The following is a 25199-nucleotide window of genomic DNA, read 5'->3' on the forward strand; positions in this document are numbered from 1 at the left end:
GGGCAAGAAGTTTTGTCACCAGGCTTTGGTTTCAGTAATGCTGGCCTCATAGAATGAATTTCTCCACTAAAATTCTTTGGAAGAGATTGATAAATATTGGTATTAATTTTTCTTTAAATATTTGTTAAAATTCGCTAGTGAAGCCAGCTCTCATGTATTTTTTGGGGGGAGGGGAGAGTTTTTTATTATTATTCAATCTCCATATTTGGTATAAGTTTATAAATGTTTTCCTTTTTTTTTTAATTCAGTTTGGGCAATTGATGCATTTTTTGAAATTTGTCCATTTCTTCTGGATTCTCTGGTCTGTTGGCATACATTTTGTTCATAGTATTTTCTTACAGTCCTTTTTATTTCTATAAGGTTAGTAGTGCTGACTAGTTTCCTTTCTGATTTTAGTTATTTGCCTATTTTTTCTTTAATATAACTAAACATTTGTCAATTTGATGGATTTTTTTTCAGAGAACCCGCGTTTTGGTTTGTTTTCAATTGTTTTTCTGTTCTCTATTTGATTTATCTCTGCTCTAAACTTAAATATTTCCTTTTTTTCTACCAGCTGTAGGTTTATCTTGCTCTTTTTTTTTTTCTGAGTCTGCAAGTTGTATAGTAGACCATTATTTGAGATCCTTCTTCATCTTAATATAGGCATTCATAGCTATAAACTACCCTCTGAGGACTGCCTTTACTGCATTTCATATTTTTTTTATTCCAGTATTTTATTAAGTATGTTGTAGGTTTACAGAAAATTCAATTTTTTGAATTTTGGAGATCTTTCCATGTTAACATGTGCATTTAAATCCACTAGTGCATATAAAGCCACCAGTTTCCTTTTTTATTTTAACTTTTCGTTTTGAAATAATTTCAAACTTACAGAATAGTTGTAAAAATAATACAAACTCCAGATGGAGAACTCCAGCATACCCTTACCCCATCCCCAGATACCCAGATCCACCAGTTTTAACGTTGTTCCACATTTGCCACTCCTTCCGCTCTGCTTCCCTTCCTCCCTTCCTCTTCCCCCTCCCCTTCTTCCTTCCAATCTACCTACCTACCTTTTTCCTCAGCATTTCAGAGCAGGTTGCACACATTGTAATCCTTGAACACGTAATACTACTGCCATGTACATTTCCTGTGAACAAGGACATTATATAATCACACCAAGTTACCAAGTTCATGAAATTTAGCAATAACATAAAGCTTATATTTTATATTCAGTTTTTTCTTAGGGTCCAGTAATTTCCATTGGAGCTTATCCTCCATTCTTACATCTCTTCCAATGATAATTTAATTATCATTGTCTCTTTAGTTTTTCTTCCTTTTTTTTTAAATTGTGGAAATATATATACAACTTAGTCCCATCCACACCCTTCCCTACTATTCGGTGGAGTGGATTCAGTTCTCAGTGTTGCAGTATCCTCACCACTATCCATTTTCCTTTCACCCCAAACAGAAACACTGCACTCATTTGCATTAACTCCCCCTTGTCCCTACCCAGTAATCCTCATAACCTGTACCCCATTTTTTTTCTCTTTGCATATTCCCTTATATTTTCTCTCTGGTTACCATGGGACTTAAACAAACATCCTAAATCTATAACAATCTCATTTGCTTTGTTATCAACTTAACTTCAGTAGCATATATTAACTAGATTGCTATGCCCCTGTCCCCCCAAGCTTTATGTAGTTCTTGTCATAGGTTGTATTTTTATACATTATGAGTTCAAAACCATTGTTTTCTCATTACATTTTATGCATTTGCCTTTTAGATCTTGTGAGAAATAAACAGGAGTTATGAATTAAAAATACAATGGCATTGGGCGGGCCACAGTGGCTCAGCAGGTAAGAATGCTTGCCTGCCAAGCCCGAGGACCTGGGTTCGATTCCCGGTGCCTGCCCATGTAAAAAAAAATAAATAAATAAATAAATAAAAGAAAAAAAAATACAATGGCATTAATATGTATATTTACCTATGCCATTATCTTTATGCAGATCCTGATTTTTTTTATATGGTTTCAGCCAATTTTCTAGTGTCCTTTATTTACAACCTGTAGAGCTCCCTTTAGCATTTCGTGTAGGGCCAGTCTAGTAATAATGAAGTCCCTTGGTTTGTATTTGTCTAGGAATGTTTCATTCTCTCCCTCATTTTTTTTTTGGTGGGCGGGGGTGGGGTGGTGCATGGCCTGGGAATTGAACCCAGGTCTCCCTCATGGGAGGCAGGCATTCTAACCTCTGAACTATCCGTGCACCCTCTCCCTCATTTTTGAAAGACAGTTTTGTTGGATACAGAATTCTTTATTGGGAGTATTTGCTTTCAGCAGTTAAATATGTCTTCCCATAGCCTTCTTGCCTCCATGGTTTCCAATGAGAAATAGGCATTTCGTCTTATTATATGTGACATGTTGTTTCTCTCTTGTAGCTTTCAGAATTCTCTCTTTATCTTTGGCATTCAGTGGTTGATTAAAACATGGCACAGTGTGTGTCTATTTAGTTTGATCCTGTTTGGAGTTTGTTGAGCATCTTGGAGATTTATATTCTTGACTTTCATTAACTTTGGGAAATTTTTAGCCGTTATTTCTCTTTGTCCCTTTCTCTCTTCTCCTTTAACTCCCAGTGTGTATATTGGTATGTTTGGCAATGTTTCACAGGTTCCTCAGGCTCTGTTCACTCTCTTTAGTCTTTCCTCTTTCTGCTCCTCAGACTGAATGATTTCACCTGTCTTATATTCACATTCACTGATTCTTTCTTCTGCCAACTCCAGTCTGCTGTTAAACACCTCTAGGGAATATTTAATTTCTGTTACTGTGGTCTTCAACTCTGCTGGTTTCCGTTTAATAATTTCCATCTCTGTATTGTTATTTTGTTTGTGGTTCATCTGGTATTTTCCTTATTCCCTTTAATTCTTTGTCCACAGTTTCCTTTACCTCTCTGAGCATATTTAGACTTAAAAAAAAAGTTTTTAAGTCTTTGTCGGCAGTGTCCCAGGTCTGATGTTCTTCACTGATGGTTTTTAATGCTCTGATCTTTTCCTTTCCTGGGCCGTCACTTCCTTTTTCTTTGTATGTTTTGCAATCTTTTGTTGAAACCTGGACATTTTGATATTTAATGTGCTGTTGCTGGAATTAAGACTATGTTTTTTAGTGTGTATCCAGCTAGTGTTATGACGTAGCTTTCCTTGAATTGCAACTTAAAATTTTCCTTAAATTTTAACTCAAAAAAGGGAAAAAGAAAAGAACTTACCCATTATTTGAAGATTGGGCTGTGTGTATATCTCCTTCACAGCTTATCCATATAATGCATTTAGAAAATAGCTCCAGGCCAAAGTGAAGAGGTCACCCCTACCCCCGGTCCTTTCTGCCCAATGTCTTGTCTTGGACATGCATGTTTGGCCCTAAGAAGGTATATAGGTTGTCATGGTTAGGGACAGGTGTCAACTTGGCCAAGTTGTGGTACCTGTTCATATGATTGGGCAAGCGCTGGCCTGTCTGTTGCAATGAGGACATTTCATAGGATTAGGTCATGATCACGTCAGCTACATCCACAGCTGATTCCATTTGTAATCAGCCAAAGGGGAGTGTCTCCTGCAATTAGTGATGCTAAATCCAATCATGGGAAGCCTTTTAAGGAGGACTCAGAGGAGACAGGTTCCATTCCTGCTTTGGCTGGTGAGCCTCTCCTGTGGAGTTCGTCCAGGCCATCCATTGGAGTCGTCGGCTTCGCAGCCTGCCCTGTGGATTTTGGACTCTGTGTTCCTACGGTCACGTGAGACACTTTCATAAATTTTATATTTGCTAGTGTTCCCTGTTGGTTCTGTTTCTCTAGAGAACCCTAACTAATACATCTTGGTACCGAGAGTGGGGTGGTTCTTAAGGAACAGAATCTTAAAAATGGGTTTTTATGAATGGTTTTCTACTCTGACTGGGCTCAGAGACACTAAGGACTCTGATTCCTGTAATCAGAATGACACTCCCAATCCATGGACTGAGTTGGCAAAGGAGGTAGTCAAAATATCATCATTCGATTCTCCTAATGCTTCGCTTGTACGAAGCCAGACTCTGGGGGATAATGTTTTTGACACCTTTACAGAGTTTTGTAGAAATAAGAGTTATAGAGATGTTGGTTGGTTGTTGTTAGATACACTGTCTACATTAAAGGATGAAAGGGATGGGCTTAAGGCTTCAAACAAGAAGCTTAAGTGCCGTCTGAAAGATGTAGAGGTTTCTATGAGTATCCTGAAGGAAAATTTTATTTCCTGTAGCCGTAGACTTGAGATCTCTGAAAATCAGACTCAGAATCTTATTGTTAGAGTAGCAACTTTACAACGTAAACTGAAATCTCAGTCTTGCATGGTGTCTGCTGTTAAAGTGAGGGCATTGATTGGAAAGGAGTGGGACCCTGAAAAATGGGATGGTGACATATGGATTGATAATGATGTTGGGGGTGAGGTTGAAACCCTAGACCATGCTGAGCCTTCTTTAGATAACCCTGTAATAGTCTGCCCTGAGGACATAGCCGCCCCACCTCCAGCTTGCCTTGAGGAATTGGCCACCCAACCTCCTCCTGAAGGGATTAGCCCTAGAGTTATTAATCCTGTTTCACCAGATGAAACTGCAAATGAAAACCCTGAAGCAAATGGCTTGGAAGATATTTCTAATTTTTTTCATGACCCACCCCCACCACCCCTCATTTCTTCTAGACCTATAACTAGACTAAAGTCCCAACAGGCCCCTAAAGGTGAGGTACAAAGTATCACACATGAGGAGGTACGTTATACTCCAAAAGAATTGTGTGAGTTTTCCAATTTATATAGACAGAAATCAGGGGAATATGTGTGGCAATGGATTTTAAGAGTGTGGGATAATGGTGGGAGGAATATAAGGCTGGATCAGGCTGAATTTATTGATATGGGCCCACTAAGCAGAGATTCTGCATTCAATGTTATAGCTAGAGCAGTTAGAAAAGGTGTTAACAGCTTGTTTGGGTGGTTGGTTGAAACATGGATCAAAAGGTGGCCAACATTACCTGAGGTTGAAATGCCAGAACTGCCCTGGTATAATGTAGATGAGGGGATCCAGAGGCTTAGAGAGATTGGGATGTTAGAGTGGATTTATCATGCAAAGCCTGCTCTTACACCCCAGGAATGTCCAGAGGATGCACCTTTTACCAGAACAGTGAGAAATAAATTTGTGAGACTAGCACCATCATCCCTCAAGAGCTCTGTGGTTGCACTTCTCTGTAGGTCAGATATTACTGTAGGAACTGCTGTCACTGAGCTGGAATCCTTAAACACAATGGGGATGACAGGATCCCGAGTTGGCAGAAGCCAGGTGGCAGCACTTAATCACCAAAGACAGGGTAGACGTGGGTATTATAATAGACAACAAACTCAAAGGAGGCATCAAAATTATATGACATGCAGAGATTTGTGGCATTGGCTAGTAAATCATGGGGTGCCTAGAAATACAATAGAAGGGCAGTCTACTAAATTCTTGTTGGAGCTGTATAAACAAAAGAGTTCTAGGTCAAGGGAACAGAAGTCTAACCTGAATGACAAAAACACAGAGTCACGGCCCCTTAACCAATTTCCAGACTTGAAACAGTTTACAGACCCTGAGCCCCTTGAATGAAGGGGAGGCCAGGTCCCTATGGGGAAGAAACCTGTTACACTGCCACAAATTTATACTGTTAACCTTCCTCTAAGTCTTCCCCAAGGAGACCAACGGCCTTTTACCAGGGTAACTGTGCATTGGGGAAAAGGAAATGATCAGATATTTCGGGGATTATTAGACACTGGTTCAGAAGTGACATTAATTCCAGGGGACCCAAAACGTCACTCTGGACCACCAGTCAGAGTGGGGGCTTATGGAGGCCAGGTGATCAATGGAGTTTTAGCTCAGGTCCGTCTCACAGTGGGTCCAGTGGGCCCCCGGACCCATCCTGTAGTTATTTCCCCAGTTCCGGAATGTATAATTGGCATAGACATACTGAGCAACTGGCAGAATCCCCACGTTGGTTCTCTAACTCGTGCAGTGAGGGCCATTATGGTGGGAAAGGCCAAATGGAAGCCACTAGAACTGCCCCTACCAAGCAAAATAGTAAATCAAAAGCAATACCGTATTCCTGGAGGGATTGCAGAGATTACTGCCACTCTTAAGGACTTGAAAGATGCAGGGGTGGTGATTCCCACCACATCCCCATTCAACTCTCCTATTTGGCCTGTGCAGAAAACAGATGGGTCTTGGAGAATGACAGTGGATTATCGTAAACTCAATCAGGTGGTAACTCCAATTGCAGCTGCTGTTTCAGATGTAGTATCATTGCTTGAGCAAATCAATACATCCCCTGGTACCTGGTATGCAGCTATTGATCTGGCAAATGCTTTTTTCTCAATAGCTATTAGTAAGGACCACCAGAAACAGTTTGCTTTCAGCTGGCAAGGTCAGCAATATACTTTCACTGTCCTACCTCAGGGGTATATCAACTCTCCAGCCCTATGTCATAATCTTGTTCGCAGAGACCTTGATCGTTTCTCCCTCCCACAAGACATCACACTGGTCCATTATATTGATGATATCATGTTGATTGGACCTAGTGAGCAAGAAGTAGCAACTACTCTAGATTAACTGGTAAGGCATTTGCGTGTCAGAGGATGGGAGATAAATCCAACAAAAATACAGGGGCCTTCCACCTCAGTAAAATTTCTAGGTGTCCAGTGGTGTGGGGCATGTCGAGATATCCCTTCTAAGGTGAAGGATAAATTGCTGCATCTGGCCCCTCCCACAACCAAAAAAGAGGCACAATGCCTAGTTGGTCTTTTTGGATTTTGGCGACAACATATTCCTCATTTGGGTGTGCTACTCCGGCCCATTTATCGAGTGACCAGAAAAGCTGCTAATTTTGAGTGGGGACCTGAACAAGAGGAGGCTCTGCGACAGGTCCAGGCTGCTGTGCAAGCTGCTCTGCCACTTGGGCCATATGATCCAGCAGATCCAATGGTGCTGGAAGTGTCAGTGGCAAATAGAGATGCTGTCTGGAGCCTTTGGCAGGCCCCTATAGGAGAATCACAACGCAGACCCTTAGGATTTTGGAGCAAAGCCTTACCATCTGCTGCAGATAACTACTCTCCTTTTGAGAAACAGCTTTTGGCCTGCTACTGGGCCTTAGTAGAGACTGAACGCTTAACCATGGGCCACCAAGTTACCATGAGACCTGAGTTGCCTATCATGAGTTGGGTGTTGTCTGACCCACCAAGCCATAAAGTTGGGCGTGCACAGCAGCACTCTATTGTAAAGTGGAAATGGTATATACGAGATAGAGCCAGAGCAGGTCCTGAAGGCACAAGTAAGTTACATGAAGAAGTGGCACAAATGCCCATGGTTTCCACTCCTGCTGCCACATTACCTTCTCCTTCCCAGACCAGAGCTATGGCCTCTTGGGGTGTTCCTTACAGTGAATTGACTGAGGAAGAGAAAACTCGGGCCTGGTTTACAGATGGTTCAGCACGATATGCAGGTACCACCCGAAAGTGGACAGCTGCAGCATTACAACCCCTTTCTGGGGTGTCCTTGAAGGACAGTGGTGAGGGGAAATCCTCCAGTGGGCAGAACTTCGAGCAGTGCACCTGGTTGTTCATTTTGCTTGGAAGGAAAACTGGCCAGAGGTGCGTTTGTATACTGACTCATGGGCTGTTGCTAATGGTTTGGCTGGATGGTCAGGGACTTGGAAAGACCATAATTGGAAAATCGGTGACAAAGAGGTCTGGGGAAGAAGTATGCGGATAGACCTTTCTGAGTGGGCTAAAAACATGAAGATATTTGTGTCCCATGTGAATGCACACCAGAGGGTGACTTCAGCAGAGGAAGATTTTAATAATCAAGTGGATAAGATGACCCGTTCTATGGATACCAGTCAGCCTGTTTCCCCAGCAACTCCTGTTGTTGCCCAATGGGCTCATGAACAAAGTGGTCATGGTGGTAGGGATGGAGGTTATGCATGGGCTCAGCAACATGGACTTCCACTCACCAAGGCTGACCTGGCTACAGCCACTGCTGAGTGCCCAATCTGCCAGCAGCAGAGACCCACACTCAGCCCCCGATATGGCACCATTCCCCGAGGTGACCAGCCAGCTACATGGTGGCAGGTTGATTACATTGGACCACTCCCTTCATGGAAGGGGCAGCGATTTGTTCTAACTGGAATAGACACATACTCTGGATATGGGTTTGCTTTCCCTGCACGCAATGCTTCTGCCAAAACTACTATTCGTGGGCTTACAGAATGCCTTATCCATCGTCATGGTATTCCACATAGCATTGCTTCGGATCAAGGAACACACTTCACAGCAAATGAAGTGCGGGAATGGGCACATGCTCATGGAATTCTCTGGTCTTACCATGTTCCCCATCATCCAGAAGCTGCTGGATTGATAGAACGGTGGAATGGCCTTTTGAAAACTCAATTACGGTGCCAACTAGGTGGCAAAAACTTGAAAGGCTGGGGTAATGTTCTCCAGGAAGCTGTGTATGCTCTGAATCAGCGTCCACTGTATGGTGCTGTTTCTCCCATAGCCAGGATCCATGGGTCCAGGAACCAAGGGGTGGAAATGGGTGTGGTGCCACTCACTATTACCCCTAGTGATCCACTAGGAAAATTTTTGCTTCCTGTCCCTGCTACCCTGAGTTCTGCTGGTCTACAGGTTTTAGTTCCAAAACGGGGTGTGCTTTCTCCAGGAGAAACAACAGTGATACCACTGAACTGGAAGTTAAGATTGCCACCTGGCCACTTTGGGCTACTTATGCCTCTGGATCAACACACCAAGAAGGGGATTACATTATTGTCTGGGGTAATTGACCCTGACTATCAGAAGGAAGTAGGACTGCAGCTACATAATGGAAGTAAAGAAGAGTTTTCTTGGAATATAGGAGATCCCCTGGGGCGTCTATTAGTACTACCATGCCCTGTGATTAAAATCAATGGAAAACTGCAACAACACAATCCAGGCAGGACCACTAATGGCTCTGAGACTTCAGGAATGAAGGTTTGGGTCACCCCACCAGGCAAAGAACCACGGCCAGCTGAAGTGCTTGCTGAGGGGAAAGGGAACATGGAATGGGTAGTGGAAGAAGGTAGTGATAAATATGAACTTCGACCACGTGATCAGTTACAGAAACGAGGACTGTAATGCTGTTTTGTTTTTGTTATACTATTTAAGTTGTAAGATATCAAGTTTAAGGATGAATGTTGCCCAAGGATTTGCAAGCTATTCTGGAGAGATTTAATGTGTTTCCAGTTATATGCAGGACAGTTGAGTATTGTCAGGTAAAAGAAAAAATGTGTGCTTATTTGTTTTCATTTGGAAATTAAGTATGGTCTAAGGTGATATATATACATATATATATGTGCCAAGTTGACAAGGGGTGGACTGTCATGGTTAGGGACAGGTGTCAACTTGGCCAAGTTGTGGTACCTGTTCATATGATTGGGCAAGCGCTGGCCTGTCTGTTGCAATGAGGACATTTCATAGGATTAGGTCATGATCACGTCAGCTACATCCACAGCTGATTCCATTTGTAATCAGCCAAAGGGGAGTGTCTCCTGCAATTAGTGATGCTAAATCCAATCATGGGAAGCCTTTTAAGGAGGACTCAGAGGAGACAGGTTCCATTCCTGCTTTGGCTGGTGAGCCTCTCCTGTGGAGTTCGTCCAGGCCATCCATTGGAGTCGTCGGCTTCGCAGCCTGCCCTGTGGATTTTGGACTCTGTGTTCCTACGGTCACGTGAGACACTTTCATAAATTTTATATTTGCTAGTGTTCCCTGTTGGTTCTGTTTCTCTAGAGAACCCTAACTAATACATAGGTACAATGTCTCCTCTTTCCTAGCTAACATCTTCTTCCAGGTCCTTGTCATTATACTATAAATCCTAAAGCCAGCAATCCCTTGCCCTAGCCAGCCACTTAACTACTTTCTCATGACATTCTATAGGAGAGTTTGGTGAGCTGCCTTCTACATGCAGGGTAAGTTTTGGGACAGTGTATCCCTCGGATCACCACCAGACGGATGGGGCCAGACATACACACTCCTAGTATATGCAAGAGCATTCTTCTGCTCCCTCCTCAAGTAGAACTAGGGATCTGTACTGGGACCTTGGGCCAGCTCCATGGTGAGCCACTGTGGCATAGAGGAGAGGTCAGCCAGGTGCCTGGAGATCTTACACTTTTATGTAGCCCTTTTCTTGATTTGGTACTCATGCTGTACCACAACCCTTTCACTGTTTCCTGGAGCTTTGAAAATGATGTTTCTGCCAGTTCTTGCTGGTTGTTCTAAGCTTCTGTGAAGGGGTCATAGCCTTGAAACTCAATCCATCATCTTGATTGGATAGTGTCTTGTAAGTTTTGGTATATTATTTCTGTTTTCATTTGTTTCTAAGTGTTTTCTAATTTTCCTTGTAATTTCTTCTTTAACCCATTGGCCGTATTTCCACATATTTGTAAATTTTCAAGTTTTCTAGCTTCATTGCATTATAGTCAGAGAGGTTACTTTTTATGATTTCAATATTTGAAATTTTTTAGACTTCTCTTGTGTCCTAACATGTGGTCTATCCTAGAGAATAATCCATGTGCACTTGAATAAAATGTGTATCATACTGTTGTTAGGCGAAGTGTTCTGCATATGTCAGTTAGATACAGTTGGTATGTAATGTTGTTGAATTCCTCTGTTTCCTTATTGACCTTGTCTTTACATGTTCTGTCCAGTCTTGAAATGGTGTATTGAAATCTTCAGCTATTATTGTAGAACAGTTTTTCCCTTCATTTTTGTCAGTGTTTGCTTTTTGTATTTTGGCACTCTGTTGTTTGGTGTATATATGTTTACATAATTTTAAATTTCATTGAATTGACCCTTTTATCAATAAAATGTCCTTCTTTGTCCCTTGTAGCAGTTTTTGGCTTAAAGTCTATTTTGTTTGATATTTGTATAGCCAACCCCATTCTCTTGATTACTCTTTGCATTAAATATATTTTACTGTCCTTTTACTTTCAACCTGTTTATTTCTGTGCATCTAAGATGAGTCTTTTAGCAACAGCATATAGTTGAGTCATCTTTCCTTATCCATTTGACCAATTTCTGCCTTTTGATTGGAGAGTTCAGTCCATTAATATTTAAGGACATTACTTTTAATAAGATTTATTTCTGCCATCTTGCTAGTTGTTCTTTTGTAAGTCTTGGACCTTTTTGCCCCGCCTTTTCTCTATTACTTGCCTTCCTTTTTGCTTAGGTGCGCTTTTATAATGGGCCATTTTTTAGTATGTTATAGAGTTCTTTTCTTTTATTGAGTGATCTTCACACCTGTACATTCTATACATAGTGTACAATCCTTGGCTCACAATGTCACCACGATCAATTTTTAGAACATTTGTATCACTCCAGAAAAAGAAACAAAAAGAAAAATGAAAAAATTCATGCATAACATACCCTTTCATTGCCCACTAGTATTTCCATCTACCCAATTTATTTTACTCTTTGTCTCCCATATTACTTATTTGTTTACTTTTTGGCCGTATTTTTTACTCATCTCTCCGTACCCTGTACATGAAGAGCATCAGACACAAGGTTTTCACAATCACATAGGCACACTGTAAACGTTATATCTTTATACAATCGTCTTCAAGAATCTAGGCTACTAGAACAGAGCTCAGCAGTTTCAGGTACTTCCCTCTAGCCACTCAGTATACCATAAACTAAAAACGATATCTATCTAATGTATAAGAATAACCTCTCAACTCTGTTTGAAATCTCTCAGCCACTGAACCTTTATTTTGTCTCATTTCTCTTTTCCCCCTTTTGGTCAAGAAGCCTTTCTCAGTCTCTTGATGCTGGGTCCCAGCTTATCCCGGGCTTTCTGTCCCATGTTGCCAGGGAGATTTACACCTTTGGGAGTCATGTCCCACACAGGAGGAGGGCAGTGAGTTCACCAGCTGAGTTGGCTTAGAGAGAGAAACTACATCTGAATAACAGAGGTTCTCTGGGGGGGGGGGGGGGGGGGGGGGGCGGGGGGTGTCTCTTAGGCCTAAGTTTTAAGTAGGCTTAGTCTGTCCTTTGCAGGAATAAGTTTTATAGGAATGAACCCCAAGATTGAGGTCTCAGCCTAATGATTAGGTTGCCCCCACTGCTTGTGAGAATATCAGAAATTCTCCAAATAGGGAAGATATTTCCTCCTTTCTCCCCATTCCTCCAAGGGGACTTTGCTAATACTTCTTTATTCACTGCCCACATCACTCTGGGATTTATCGGGGCATCACACTAACCTGGACAAACCAACAAAATCTCAAACCCTATTCAAGATTCCACGTACTTATGGTGTTCAACTAAACTGACCATACAAGTTGAGTTAGGAAATGCACTACCCAAAATAGAAATTTTGCACCAAATAAACATCTCTCCCTTTAGCCTCAGAAGTTCACAAAAGTTGAAGTTTTAAAATGTGGATGATATCATCTTTTATGCAGTCTTCTGATATACTTTAGTCCTATCCAGATCAACTTCATTCATATCTCTACTTGATGTCTGATCACATTTTCAACTTTTTAAACAGTTCCTGTATGGGGTACTGCTGACTTCATAGTTTCAGAGCTCTAACTCTGAGTCTCAGGTGTCACATACATGCCCGAAAGTTTTGGGAAAGACCTTGTTATTTATAAACAGCCCAGTATCTCAGAATTTGGAATTAAGTTACACCTCCTGACTACATATGACTGCTGTAAGAGCTTACAAACTAGAACCCTTTGCAGTAAGCCCCAGTCTGATAACTAATGCTCTTGACATTAGTTCACTGAATTTTTATATTATAGTTAGTCCATATGAGTGAGGCACGATAATATTTGTCTTTTTGTTTCTAACATTTCATTCAGTATACAGCTCTTAACATTCATTCAACTAGTTGCATGCCTCACAACTTCATTCCTTCTTGCAACTGCTCAGTAGTCCATAGTTCCCCCTTTCATTCCTCAGTCGTTGTACCCTTAGGTCACCTCCATTCATTGAGGATTGGCAACACTACTGCCAGAAACACTAGTGTGCAAATGTACATTCGTGTCCCCACACAGTTCCTTTAGGTATATAATGAGCAGTGGGGTTTCAGAATCATATGCAAACCCACTCCTAACCTCCTGTGGAATCAACACACTGCCCTTCTGTGCATTTTCTTTAGCATTTGTTTCTCTCTGTTCATTTTTAAACAGTTTTATTCACACATCATACAGCCCAGCCTAATTATATAGACATGCCTTTGCCACCATACTCTATCTGAAGACATTTCCTTTTCTTCCATAAAGAATCCATACCCCTTTCCCAATCGCCCTGCCTGTTTACATTTAGTTTTGGCATAATGCCTTTGTTACATTCAGTGGAAGCATATTACAGTGCTACTGTTGACTATAGACCCTAGTTTACATTGTTGATACTTTTTCCCACATATCATCTATTTTCAATACCCTGCAGTACTGACATTCACTTGTTCTATCCCATGCAAGACATTTTTTAATTTGTATATTTAATCACCATCATTGTACATTCTAGGCATTCCTAAATTATACTGTGTCAGTCTTTATCCTCTCTCTCTTCTTCTGGTTTCATTCGTACCCCAGCCTTTCTCTGTCATACTCACATTGAGCTTCATTAAGTGTACTTATATTATTGTGCTAAAATCAGGTAGTATTGTGCTATCTATTTCTGAATTTTTACAATCAGTCCTGTTGCACAAACTGTATTCCTTCAGCACCAATTGCCCAATCATAATGAGCGATTTTTAATCACTTATCCTTTCTTTTTATGTAGATTTTTAAGATATTTGCTTTGTGGTTATCATGGGGATTACAGTTAGCAAACTAAATCTGTTGCGGTTTAGTTGGCATTGATTTCAACTTGCCTTCAATAGTCTAAACATATGTATTACCTATATTCCTCCCCTCCCGTTTATGTTGTTTTTGTCACAAATTACATCTTTATGCATTTCATACATAGTAACAAAGATTTACACTTGTTTTTTATGCATTTGAATTTTAGGCCTTATAAGAAGTAAAAGACAGCAATACAAATGAAAAATGGAATAATACTGCATTTATATTTATCCACATTGTTTCTTGAATCAGAGATTCTTATTTCTTCATCCATCATTGAGATCCTGTCTAGTGTCCTTTCCTTTCCTTTCAACATGAAAGACTCCCTTTAGCATTTCCTGTAATGGAGGTAATGAACTACCTTGGTTTTGTTTTTCTGTAGCTGTCTTAATTTCTCCTTCATTTTTGACAGACAACTTTGCCAGTTATATTATTCTCAGGTAATAGGATATTTTGTATGTTGTTTTCCCCCAGTGCTTTAAATATGTCCTCTCACTTCCTTCTGCCTCTCATGGTTTCTGTTGAGAAATCAGTTGTTAATCTTATTAAGGATCCCTTACATCTGAAACTTCAGTTTTCTCTTGCTGTTTTTAAGATGTGTCTTTGCCCTCGGCATTGGATAGTTTGATAATAATGTGTCTTGGTGGTGATGTGTTTATTATTCTTGGCATTTGGTAAGCATCTTGGATTTGTATCTTCATATCTTTCATCACATTTGGGATTTTTCTGCCCCCCCTCCCCTTTTTTCAAATCTATTCTCCCTCTGAATTCCTATGATGTATGTATTGGTATACTTGATGGTGTCCCAGAGGTTCCTCAGCCTGTTCTTTTCTTTATTTTTTCTGCTCCTCAGTTGGAAATTACAATTATTTTGTCTTTACATTTACTGAAAATTTCCTCTGCCTCCTCCAAGGGATTCTCTTGAATCCCTCTGAATTTTTCTCTCCAGTTATTATTCTTTTGAGTTCCAGAATTTCCATTTGGTTCTTCTTTATAATTTTTATCTCATTTTTGAAATTATCATTTTGTTTATATATGGTTTTCCTGATTTTCTTTAGCTCTTTGGCAAAGTTTTCCTTTAGTTCATTGATCCTATTTATGCACATTTTACTGAGATTTTTATTTAATAATTCCAGAGATTGCTTCCTCTGGAATAATTTCCATTTAATTCTTTTATTCCTCTGATTGGGCCATACTTTCCTGTCTCCTTGTATGTTTTATAATTTTTTTGTTGTTGAGAACTGAACATCCTTAGTATTATGTTTTGATCACTTTGGAAATCTTTATTTCCCACTCTTCAGTTTGCCACATTAAAAATAAGAAGGAATCAGGCAGGCAATGGTGGTTCAGTAGCAAAGTTCTCACCTGCCATGCCAGAGACCCAGGTTCAATTCCTGGTGCCTGCCCATGCGAAAAAAAATAAATAAATAAAGTAAGGAGGAATAAAAGAAAGAAAAGGAAAAAATAGGAAGGAAAGAAAGAGAGAGAAGAAGAAAAAAAAATACCAGTAGACAAATACCCTCAAAATAAACAAGGGAAAAAAGCAGAGACTGCCCTTCCAAGTCTTGTTGTATGCTTGTGGGAAGCCAGAAACTGCTGCTCTGGGGGTTGCATCTAGGCCAGCGTTCCTGTTTGTCCCTTAGGGATCTGCCATACCCAAAAATACAAAACAAGAAACAGAAAATCAACCACCCCACAAAAAAAAAGAAGGAAAAGAGGTGTACTTGCTCTCTATGTCTGTAAACGCTAGCCTAAGACCAAAATGTGCTGCTTTTGGGTGAAACCAAGTCTAATATCTGTGCTGGTCCCTCAGGGATCTGCTAGATTGAACAACACAAGAGAGAGAAAGAAACCCAGCCAATGATAAAGTGTACTGCCTCTTTAAGTCCTGATAGATGCTGGTGTGAGGCCAGAAGCTGTTGCTGTTGAGACCAAGGCCAGAGTCTATGCTGGGCCCTCAGGAATCTGCCAGACCTAGAAATACTCACATACGGCAGGGAAAAAACAAACAAAAAACACAGCCAAAGAAGACGCATTAGCTCTTTTCCTACAGGTGGATGCGAATAGGAGGCTGTAAGTGCTGTTGCCCAGCTGGCCAAAACTGAGACTAGCTTCCATACTAGTCCCTCAGGCATCCCACAGATTGACTTAGACCTTCAACCCCAGCTTTTAGAGTAAAAGGTTTTCTCTGCCAGCCCTGGCCCTGAATGCAGCTGCAGCCATTTCCACAGCCTGCTTGCCGTCTGGTTGAGCAGTGAGGGCTGATCACTGGTTTGTACCTTCACTTACAAAAGCTGAGCTCTCACCAGCCTTTTGCTTAACTCTGTTAAGTCCTATAGTTCTTCGAAATGTCCATTTTGTTTCCAGAACTACCACCTACTTAATTCCAGTTCTTTCATATTTCATTTTTCTAGTGCAGGGAATGATTTGTACAGTTTCCTAGCAGTGCCATATTCTGTTGATGGACATCTATAGTCTTCCAGTTTTGGGCTATTAAAGTAATGCTGCCATAAAACAAGCTTGTAATTGTCTCTTGTGTACATCTTCTTGGGTTTCAGTTGTGTATTGACATGGTAGTGCTTTGTGTATTCAAGGGTTATGTGTATATTCCTTTAGATACTGTTAAATGGTTTTCCAAGGTATTTATGCCAATTTTGATTCCCACTAGTAATGTATGTTCTGGTTGTTTCATATACTATTTGTTTAAGTCTTTTTAGTGTTAGCCACTTTGGTGGCTGTGAGTGGTATTTCATTGTTTTAATGTGCGTTTCTCTGACTACAATAATATTCAGGCCCTTTTTACTTTTTTACTGACCATATGGATAGGCTGGTGAAGTGTACCTGTTTGACTGTTTCGCCCATTTGGGAGGGGAGACATTTGGCTTTTTCATGTTAATTGTAGGATGTGTTAGATTCAAGTGCTTTTTGATTAATATCTGTTGTAAATATCTTCTCCCATTCTTTGGCTTAGAGTTCATTCTCGTTGGTGCTTTGGGGGGGGGTGGACAGAAATTTTAAATTTTAATGTAGTCAAGCGTCAATCTTTTTAATCCTTCTTGAGTTCGACTTAAGAAGTCTTTTTCTACTCCCCTAAATCATCAATTTATTTCTCCTGTATTATCTTCCAGGAGCTGTATTTTTCTGTTTCTCACATTTCCACTCGAAATTGATTTTTGTGATTCTTTTGAGGTAGGAATCAGAGTTTCATGCTTTCTTAAATGGCTATCCAGCTGATTTAGCACCATTCATTGTAGTAGCTAAATTTTTTTCTCCCTCCAAGAAACAGATTTCACTCTGCTTGTGGTAGCTATTGCCCCCATTGATACTACGTGCAGGAGAGCAAATGCTCTACCTTGTTCATTTTATTTGTGTTATGCTTAATCTTTGCGTTATGATGTTTCTTATGAAGTTGAGAAACAGTTTCAGTGATTGATGTCTGCAAACCAAATCAAAGTAAAATAAAAACACTGCATTTTTATGGAGGTTGCATTAATTCTAGATATCAGTTTGGATAGTTGACATTTTTACTTTATATGTGGAGCTTCCTAATCTACAAACATAGTATAATTTCAAGAAAAAAATTACTTCAAGAAATTGGAAACTTGAGAAATACTATAATCACGAGTGAGTGGTGGTTAAACGTTTTATGCAGAATATTTACAGATTATACCAGTGAGTTCTAGCTCTGTCAGATATGTAAGGAAACAATTTCAGTGTGACACAAGCTCTTTAAAAGAATAGAAAAAGAGGGAGCCCCCCCAACACATTTTATATGAATAGCATATCTTAAATTGATATCCTATTAAGGTTAATATAAGAAGACAAATTATAGACTAGTCTGCTTATGAACATAGATGAACAATTGCTAAACAAAAGATTAGCAATATATTATTTTATATTTGTAAGAACTATGAATAATATATATATTTAAAGGATGACTTAGTTGGCCATCCTAGGAATGCAAGTTTGTTTTAACAGAAAATCAGTGTCTTTTATCACATTAACAGATGAAAGGGAAAAATATTGTATGAGCATCTCAATAAATATAAGCAAAAATAAAACTCAGCCTCTATTCATGTTATAAACTCTTAGCAAACTGGGACAAGGAGAGAACTTCCTTAATCAGGTAAGAGGTTTCAGAAATAAAACTATAGCATACTTAATCATGAAATGATGATTTTTTTCCCCTCCTGGTTGGGGGACAAGGTATTAATACTTACTATCATCATTATTTTTATTCTTAATGCTAGAAGTTCTAGGCAATGCAGCTAGTCAACAGAAAGAAAGAATCAGTATGAGTTGAGAGAAAGATGTAAAACTGTCATTATTCATAGGTTATATGATTGTGTAGATCATATATCCATAAATTCTTTTGGATTTTTCTATTAATAAGAAAGTTTAAGAAGTGTAGTAACTATAAAATCAGTATTTTTAAAAAATCAACTGTATTTCTATATACTAGCAAACAAATATTTAGACAAAGCAGATAATCACAAATGCCAATTACAATAGAATGAAAAGGTAGTTCCTAAATTAAATATGACAAAAAGAAATGCAAGACTTCTAGGGGAACAGTTATAAAACTTAATGAACAGTGGCAGTGTGCTCACCTGTCATATGGGAGACCCGGGTATGATTCCTGGCCTGTGCAAACCCCCCTCCCAAAAAATTGAGTGAAATTAAGGAAAACCTAAATAAGGAGAAATATATCATGTTCAAGAAACAGAAGGCTTAGTATCATAAAGATGTTAATGTAATCCCTATCAAAATATTGACAGGTTATATGTACATGTGTTCATGAGTATGTAGTGTAAGTTGAAAATCCAACTTTAAATTTTCTTTGAAATACAAATTATCTGGAATAGTCCAAGACATTATTGGTAAAGAGCAAGATAGAATAACTTGGGTTACCAAATAACAAGGCTAATTATAAAGCCATCATAACCATGACTTAGGTCATCATTGGCAGAGGGATAAATAAGTAATCCAGGAGAACAGAATAGAGAGCCAACTCAGATCCACACGTTTAGAAACCTGCTGTATGATCTCTGAGGAGAGGGCAGCTTCTTAAATAAATGGTCCTGGAACAACTGGATATTTTAAAGTAAATTGAGTATTTTTTGCTGTGTACAAAAAAAAAAAAAAGTAAATTCTAGGTGAATTAGTGACCTAAATGTGAAAAACAAAGCTATAAAGCTTTTAAAGGCTTTAGGAAATAATATGGGAGAATGTCATTATTACTTCAGTGTTGGGAAAAATTTCTTAAAGAGAATATAAAAGCACTGAAAGATAAGGTTGATGAATTTAACTGCATCGAAATTAAGAATTTGGATTTATGAAAAGATGCCATCAGGAGAGTGCAAAGGTAATGTCAGGGTGGGAGGAGATATTTGTAATATATAATTGAAAGATGAGTTCAATAAACTTTCCCTTTAAAATAGGGGTGACGCGGAGATTTGTTATTGGAAAGGAGCGCATAGGGGCTTTTGCATAGTTTCAGATGTTCTTGTTTTTGAGAGGATGAAGTTACTTTTCTTTAATCTGAACATGATTTATGCATTTACTGTATATAAGCATATTTCGTAACAAAGAAAATTGAAAGAAATGAAAAAATAAAGAAATGCAGTAAGTATTTATGTAGTAAAGATCTTGAATAGTTAATTCCCAAGTCAGTTTTTTTATTCAGAAAGTCCTATATCTAAAAAAAACTCAAAGACATAAGTAAAGATTTTAAGCTATGGAAACTGTGTTAAATGACTTAAAATATAGATCTGTTGTTGATGATATAAATTATACATGTGTGGATTACAATTGTTCTTTGAAAATGTAAACACACTAAAAAACAACTTCTATTTTAGAGTATTTTATGTAACTTCATATCTAGATGCATAGCTAAATGAATAAATTAAATATTATATCTTTTAGTCTCATCTCCATCCCTAACGTTTATAAATTCTAGTACTGGTAGCTCAAGCTAAATTTTTAAAAACCTTTTCACTGGAAGAATGCAGGATATATTTTATTTGCTCATATATGATATTCTTAGTACAATAAACTCTTCTGTAATGATTCGTATACTCTTAAAATCACTCACCTATGCAAAATCATGCAATAAAAGCCACAAGGCTTATGGGAAAATGGGGGCACAACACGCAAAAGTATTGTCAGTTACACTTAAAAAGGATAGTAACCCTTTTCCAGATGTGGATGTGTGTGACTCATAAACTGAGGTGGCTGGTAGATATTGGAGGTGTGTATGTGCGTATGTGTTGGATATTTCTGTATGGGTTGGTTCAGCTGGGTACAGTTTTCGTGTTCGCTTACTGTTTTTTTTGTGTGGATAAATTGTGCATAAGCAAACTTAAAATTCTTATTGTGTCAAATTCTTATTATGTTCTTTAATATATCAGTGACTTTGGATAAATTTGCATTTTCAGACAAGCATTATTAGCAGAACTTACTGTACTTAATTTTTTTAATTAATTGCAGTAACATCTTTTCATTTTTATTTATTTTATAAGGATTTTGAATTAGGCTCTTTTTTTTTTTTGTATGCAATTTTATTAAGATATATTCGTATACCATATAATCATCCAGTATATAAATTAGTGATTCACAGCTTCATCCTCAAGTTGTGCATTCATCACCACAATCAATTTTTTTTTTTACGTGGGCAGGCTCCGGGAATTGAACCTGGATCTCTGGCGCAACAGGCAAGAATTCTGCTACTGAACCACTGGTGCACTGCCCCACGATCAGTTTTTGAATATTCTCATTACTCCAAAAAAATAAAAATAAAAAAGAATACCCAAAGCATCCTATACCCCTTATCTCCCCCCTATTATTTATTTCTTTTTTTGTTCTTATGTTTTGCACATCTGTCCGTACAGTGAAGGGAATATCAGCCACAAGGTTTTCACAATCACACGGTCACACTGTAAAAGCAATATAGTTATACAGTTGTCTTCAGGAATCACAGTTACTGGAGTACAGTTCAGCCATTTCAGGCATTTCCTTCTAGCTATTCTAATACACTAAAGACTAAAGGAAATATCTATATAGTCAAAAGGATAACTTCCAGAATGACCTCTCGACTCTACTTGAAATCTTTCAGCCACTGAAACTTTATTTTGTTTCTATTCCCCTTCCCCCTTTTGGTCAAGAAGGCTTTCTCAGTCCCACGATACCAGGGATAGGCTCTTCCCCAAGAATCATGTCCCATGTTGTCAGGGAGATTTACATTCCTGGGTATCATGTCTCATGTAGTCGGGGGAGGGCAGTGATTTTACCTGGTGAGTTGGCTTAGAGAAGAAGCCACATCTGAGCAACAAAAAAAGTTCTCTGGGGTGACTAGTAGATATAATTATAGATAGTCTTAGCTTCTCCTTTGCAGGAATATGTTTCATAAAGACAAGCCCCAAGATCAAGGATTTGGCTTATAAAGTTGGTAGTCCCCAGTGCTTGCGAGAATATCACAGTTTTTCCCCAGTTCCTCAAGGGAACTTTGCAAATACTTTTTTGTTCTTTGCCCATATTACTTTCGGATATATTGAGGCATCACACTAACCTGTACAAACCCAAAAGATCTCACTCTCAAATTAGGCACTTTTGACTGAAGTTTTGAAATAAGACTACTTAATATTTGACTGCTAAATAGCACCCTAACTTTAAACTTGGTAAAATTTGTTTATCACAACTAATGAATAAGTGATTTGCATGTGAAATCAGAATTTCGCTTTGAGTCTGGTGATCGGTTCTTTTGTTTCAAGCAAAAGCACTATCTTCATTGACCTCCCTATTTATGCTATAGGTACCAGGATATTGCTAAGCCTTAACTTGAACTGGTATTAAAGAAACCATGTGTAGGTGGTTATGTTATGTTTTGAAATCCTTCCCATCCATTTTTTTTTTAATCCACTGTGGTCATTTTATTCCAAAGCTTAGCTGCAGCCAGATTCCAGAGAAGACTTAAATTCTTTCACTTCTTTCTTCCTTCTCTGGTTTATTTGGCTGGCAGTAGGAAGGATAAATGAAACCCTTTTTCCTTGTTTTCCTGTCTTCTACCATAGTTTCTTTGGTTTACTTTTAAGACCCTCCTTTCCATGCCTTTAGCCTGAAAGTCAACCTTCTCACACAGCATTTCCATTTCTCCCTTCTAAGTACTCCTTTATGTTTCTACAGTACTCTGTGCATACATCCCTGTTACAGCATATAGCACATTATTTTGGAATTTTGCAAAGTAGACTCTCTCTGTAATTAAATTATATCCTTTTAAGGATAAAGACTATAGTTTCAAAATTCTTACATTTCTCCTACATAGCACAGTGCTTGTAGGCAGTGGTTGAGTTTGTGGATGGATGGATGAATGAAGTGGGCTTGAAGGGAGCTATTTCTATGGCCTTATTATTATGTTTTTGCTTGTTTGGACTACGTTACATAATTTCGAGGTATCTCTGTCATTTTAACTATAATAATCTGAATCATTATACCTGTGCACTCAAGCTTTTAAACAAAACAAAATTTCCTTATATAATAGACTAAAGATGGATAGCTATCTGGGTTTTTGTTTCTTTGCTTTTCTTTTTGTTACAAATGGGTTCTAAAACAAATGAACGTGACTAACTTGCAACCTTAGGATTGAGGTTTTTTTGGCACAATAGAGTAGTAAAATCCTGTAATTTGAATTAAAAGCAGTTATTTTTTAAAATTTCAAGTATTTATTGGTAACATAGAACCAGCTGAAGAAGGGAAAAAAATTGCTTTTTTAACATAATAAGAGGAAGTGATGGCTCAATTCTTGATTATATTTATTGGAAATATAAGAAACCCTTCAAGTTATTTTAAGATTTTTCTCTTATTTTCTTTTTCTTTCTCTTTATAGGACCTCTTTGTCATTAGACATGAATTGGCCATTATGAGACTAGCTGCCTTTATGGGTATTACTATGTTAGTTGGAATAACTGGACTCTTTTATACCCAACTAATTGGCATCATCACAGTAAGTATATTTTTCAATGTAATGTATTTAGAAACATATATACTAATTCTTAATTCTAAAATTCAAGAATCAAAGGAGGATATTACCGATAATCATTTATATGTTACCATTTCTGTATGCCTATGTAATATTAAAGTAATTATAATCAGTGTCCAGTGTACATACAGTATTGTATCCCACTTTTGAGACTTAACCTAAAAAAAAAAAACTTAACTAAAGTATTTTTATATAGTTAAGATTTCATAGTTATAGTTTTTAATAGTTATATATACTCTTTGTAGTGAATAATAGTTTCATGTACTCTGTGTGGTGAATATACCATATATTGAACCCTTTTCCAGTTGATTGGCATCTAGTGTGCAATTTTTTTTCTGTGTTACATGCTGCTTTCAATATCTCTTTTGACTCTTGAAACCATTTTGGAAAAATTCCTAAAGTGAAGTTGCTGGTAGAACTATGATATAGTAATAAAGACTCATTTATTTCTTGTGTTTATTGATATGGAAACTAACTCAACAAATGATTGTCATTGTTTATCTGGTATGTATGTCTGAAAGACAGTTCCTCATTTTAGGATATTTGATGTGGAAGAGACTTGAAATAATCTCATCTTTTTTTTTTACATTTTTATATGAAAATATACTTATAATAATATATACTTATTTATATATATATATTTTTTCATTATTATCTACATAGGACTGTTTAAGTAATTTTTCCTCACCACCTATATGAGACAGTTGCATCAAACACTCATTAGCCAAATGGTGTACCTTTATCACAACAGAAAAGATTTTTAAAAATGGGAGAAATCAAATTGAGTAAGGATTTAAAGAGTGTGATAATACAGTGCATTATAGATGGTGTAGGACAAATAGACTTTCTCATATGTTATTAATGTAAATTGGTGTAACCTTTTTGAAGGGCAATTTGTCAGTGTCTATCAAAGTAGAAAGTGTACAGCCCTTTTGACCAACCTTTGCAAGTTGATCCAGGTTGTTTACTTACATGTAAATGTGTATTTATAACCAATACACATATGGATTACATTGGAAACCTAAATGTTTATCAGAATATATTTAGTGAAGAAAAATATAGTACAAAACAATGTATGAAAACTTGCTATAAAACAAGAGTAATCAAAGTGTAGTACTGATATAAGGACAGACATTTAGATAAATGGATTAGAATTGACAGTTCCAAATTAAATCTATATATTTATGTCAGTTGATTTTTCAACAAGGGTGCCAAGGCCATTCATTGGGGAAAAATTAGTCTTTTCAACTAATGGTGCTGAAACAGCTAGATATCCACATATAAAGGAGTAACCCCTCCCTTACATATATGCAGAAATTAACTCAAATGGATCATAGACCTAAATGTAAACCCTAAAACTGTAAAACTTTAGAAGGAAACATAAGAGTAAATCTTCATAACCCTGGTTTTTTAGCTGTAAAACCCAAAACACAAGCAGCCAAAAATGTAAACAGAAAAATTATAAACTTTGTGTTTCTAAGTATACTATCAAGAAAATGAAAAGGCAACCAACAGAGTGGGAGAAAATATTTTCAGGTCATATATCTGATTAGGGACTTTTAACTAGAATATATAAAAAGAATTCTTACAACTCAATAATGAAAAGATAAATAACTCAATTAAAATGTGGACAAAGGATCTGAATAGACATTTCTCCACAGGAGATACATAAGTGGCCAATAAACACATGAAAAGATGCTCAGTATCATTAGTCGTCAGGGAAATGCAAATCAAAGCCATAATGAAATACCACTTCACACACAGTGGTTAGGCCAAAATCACGTAGATAGATAATAACAAGGTTGGGTGAGGATGTGGAGGAATTGGAACCCTCATACATTGCTAATAGGAATGTAAAATAGGGCAGCTACTTTGGTAAAAAGTCTGGCAGTTCTTCAGAAAGTCAAACAGCAATCCCATTTTTAGGTATATATCCAAGAGAAATGAAAATTGCATGTCTGCACAAAAATCTTATCCTAGATTTTCATATCAGTTCATATTGTTTGTAATAGTTAAATAATAGAAACAAACAAAATGTCTATCAGCTGATAAGTGGATAAACAAAATGTCTAGCTTTAACATACCTACAGTGGAACATTATTTTTCCATAAAAGGTAACAAAGTACTGGTACATGCTACGGCATGGGTGAACTTGAAAACGTTATGCTAAGTGAAAGAATTCATTTACAAAAGACCAAATATATTGTATGATTCCATTTTTATAAAATGTCCAGGATAGACAAATCTATAGAGACAGAAAGTAGATTAGTGGTTGCCTA

At 37.9% G+C, this 25199-nt stretch overlaps 1 protein-coding gene across 3 annotated transcripts in view; it reads left to right on the forward strand.

Annotated features, from left to right (window-relative positions):
* The window catches only part of ZDHHC21 (zDHHC palmitoyltransferase 21), an 83007-nt gene that overhangs the window by 40042 nt on the left and 17766 nt on the right, over positions 1-25199 (forward strand). For all 3 annotated transcript variants that reach the window (XR_013170417.1, XM_077148170.1, XM_077148171.1), the window contains one exon: positions 22768-22884. Coding sequence is in view for 2 of the 3 variants with exons in the window: in XM_077148170.1 (XP_077004285.1) it covers positions 22768-22884 (117 nt within the window). In the remaining variant the exon portion in view is untranslated. The remainder of the gene's footprint in view (positions 1-22767; positions 22885-25199) is intronic.

The sequence above is a fragment of the Tamandua tetradactyla genome, chromosome 2 (assembly GCF_023851605.1).
Source record: "Tamandua tetradactyla isolate mTamTet1 chromosome 2, mTamTet1.pri, whole genome shotgun sequence".
NCBI lineage: Eukaryota > Metazoa > Chordata > Mammalia > Pilosa > Myrmecophagidae > Tamandua > Tamandua tetradactyla.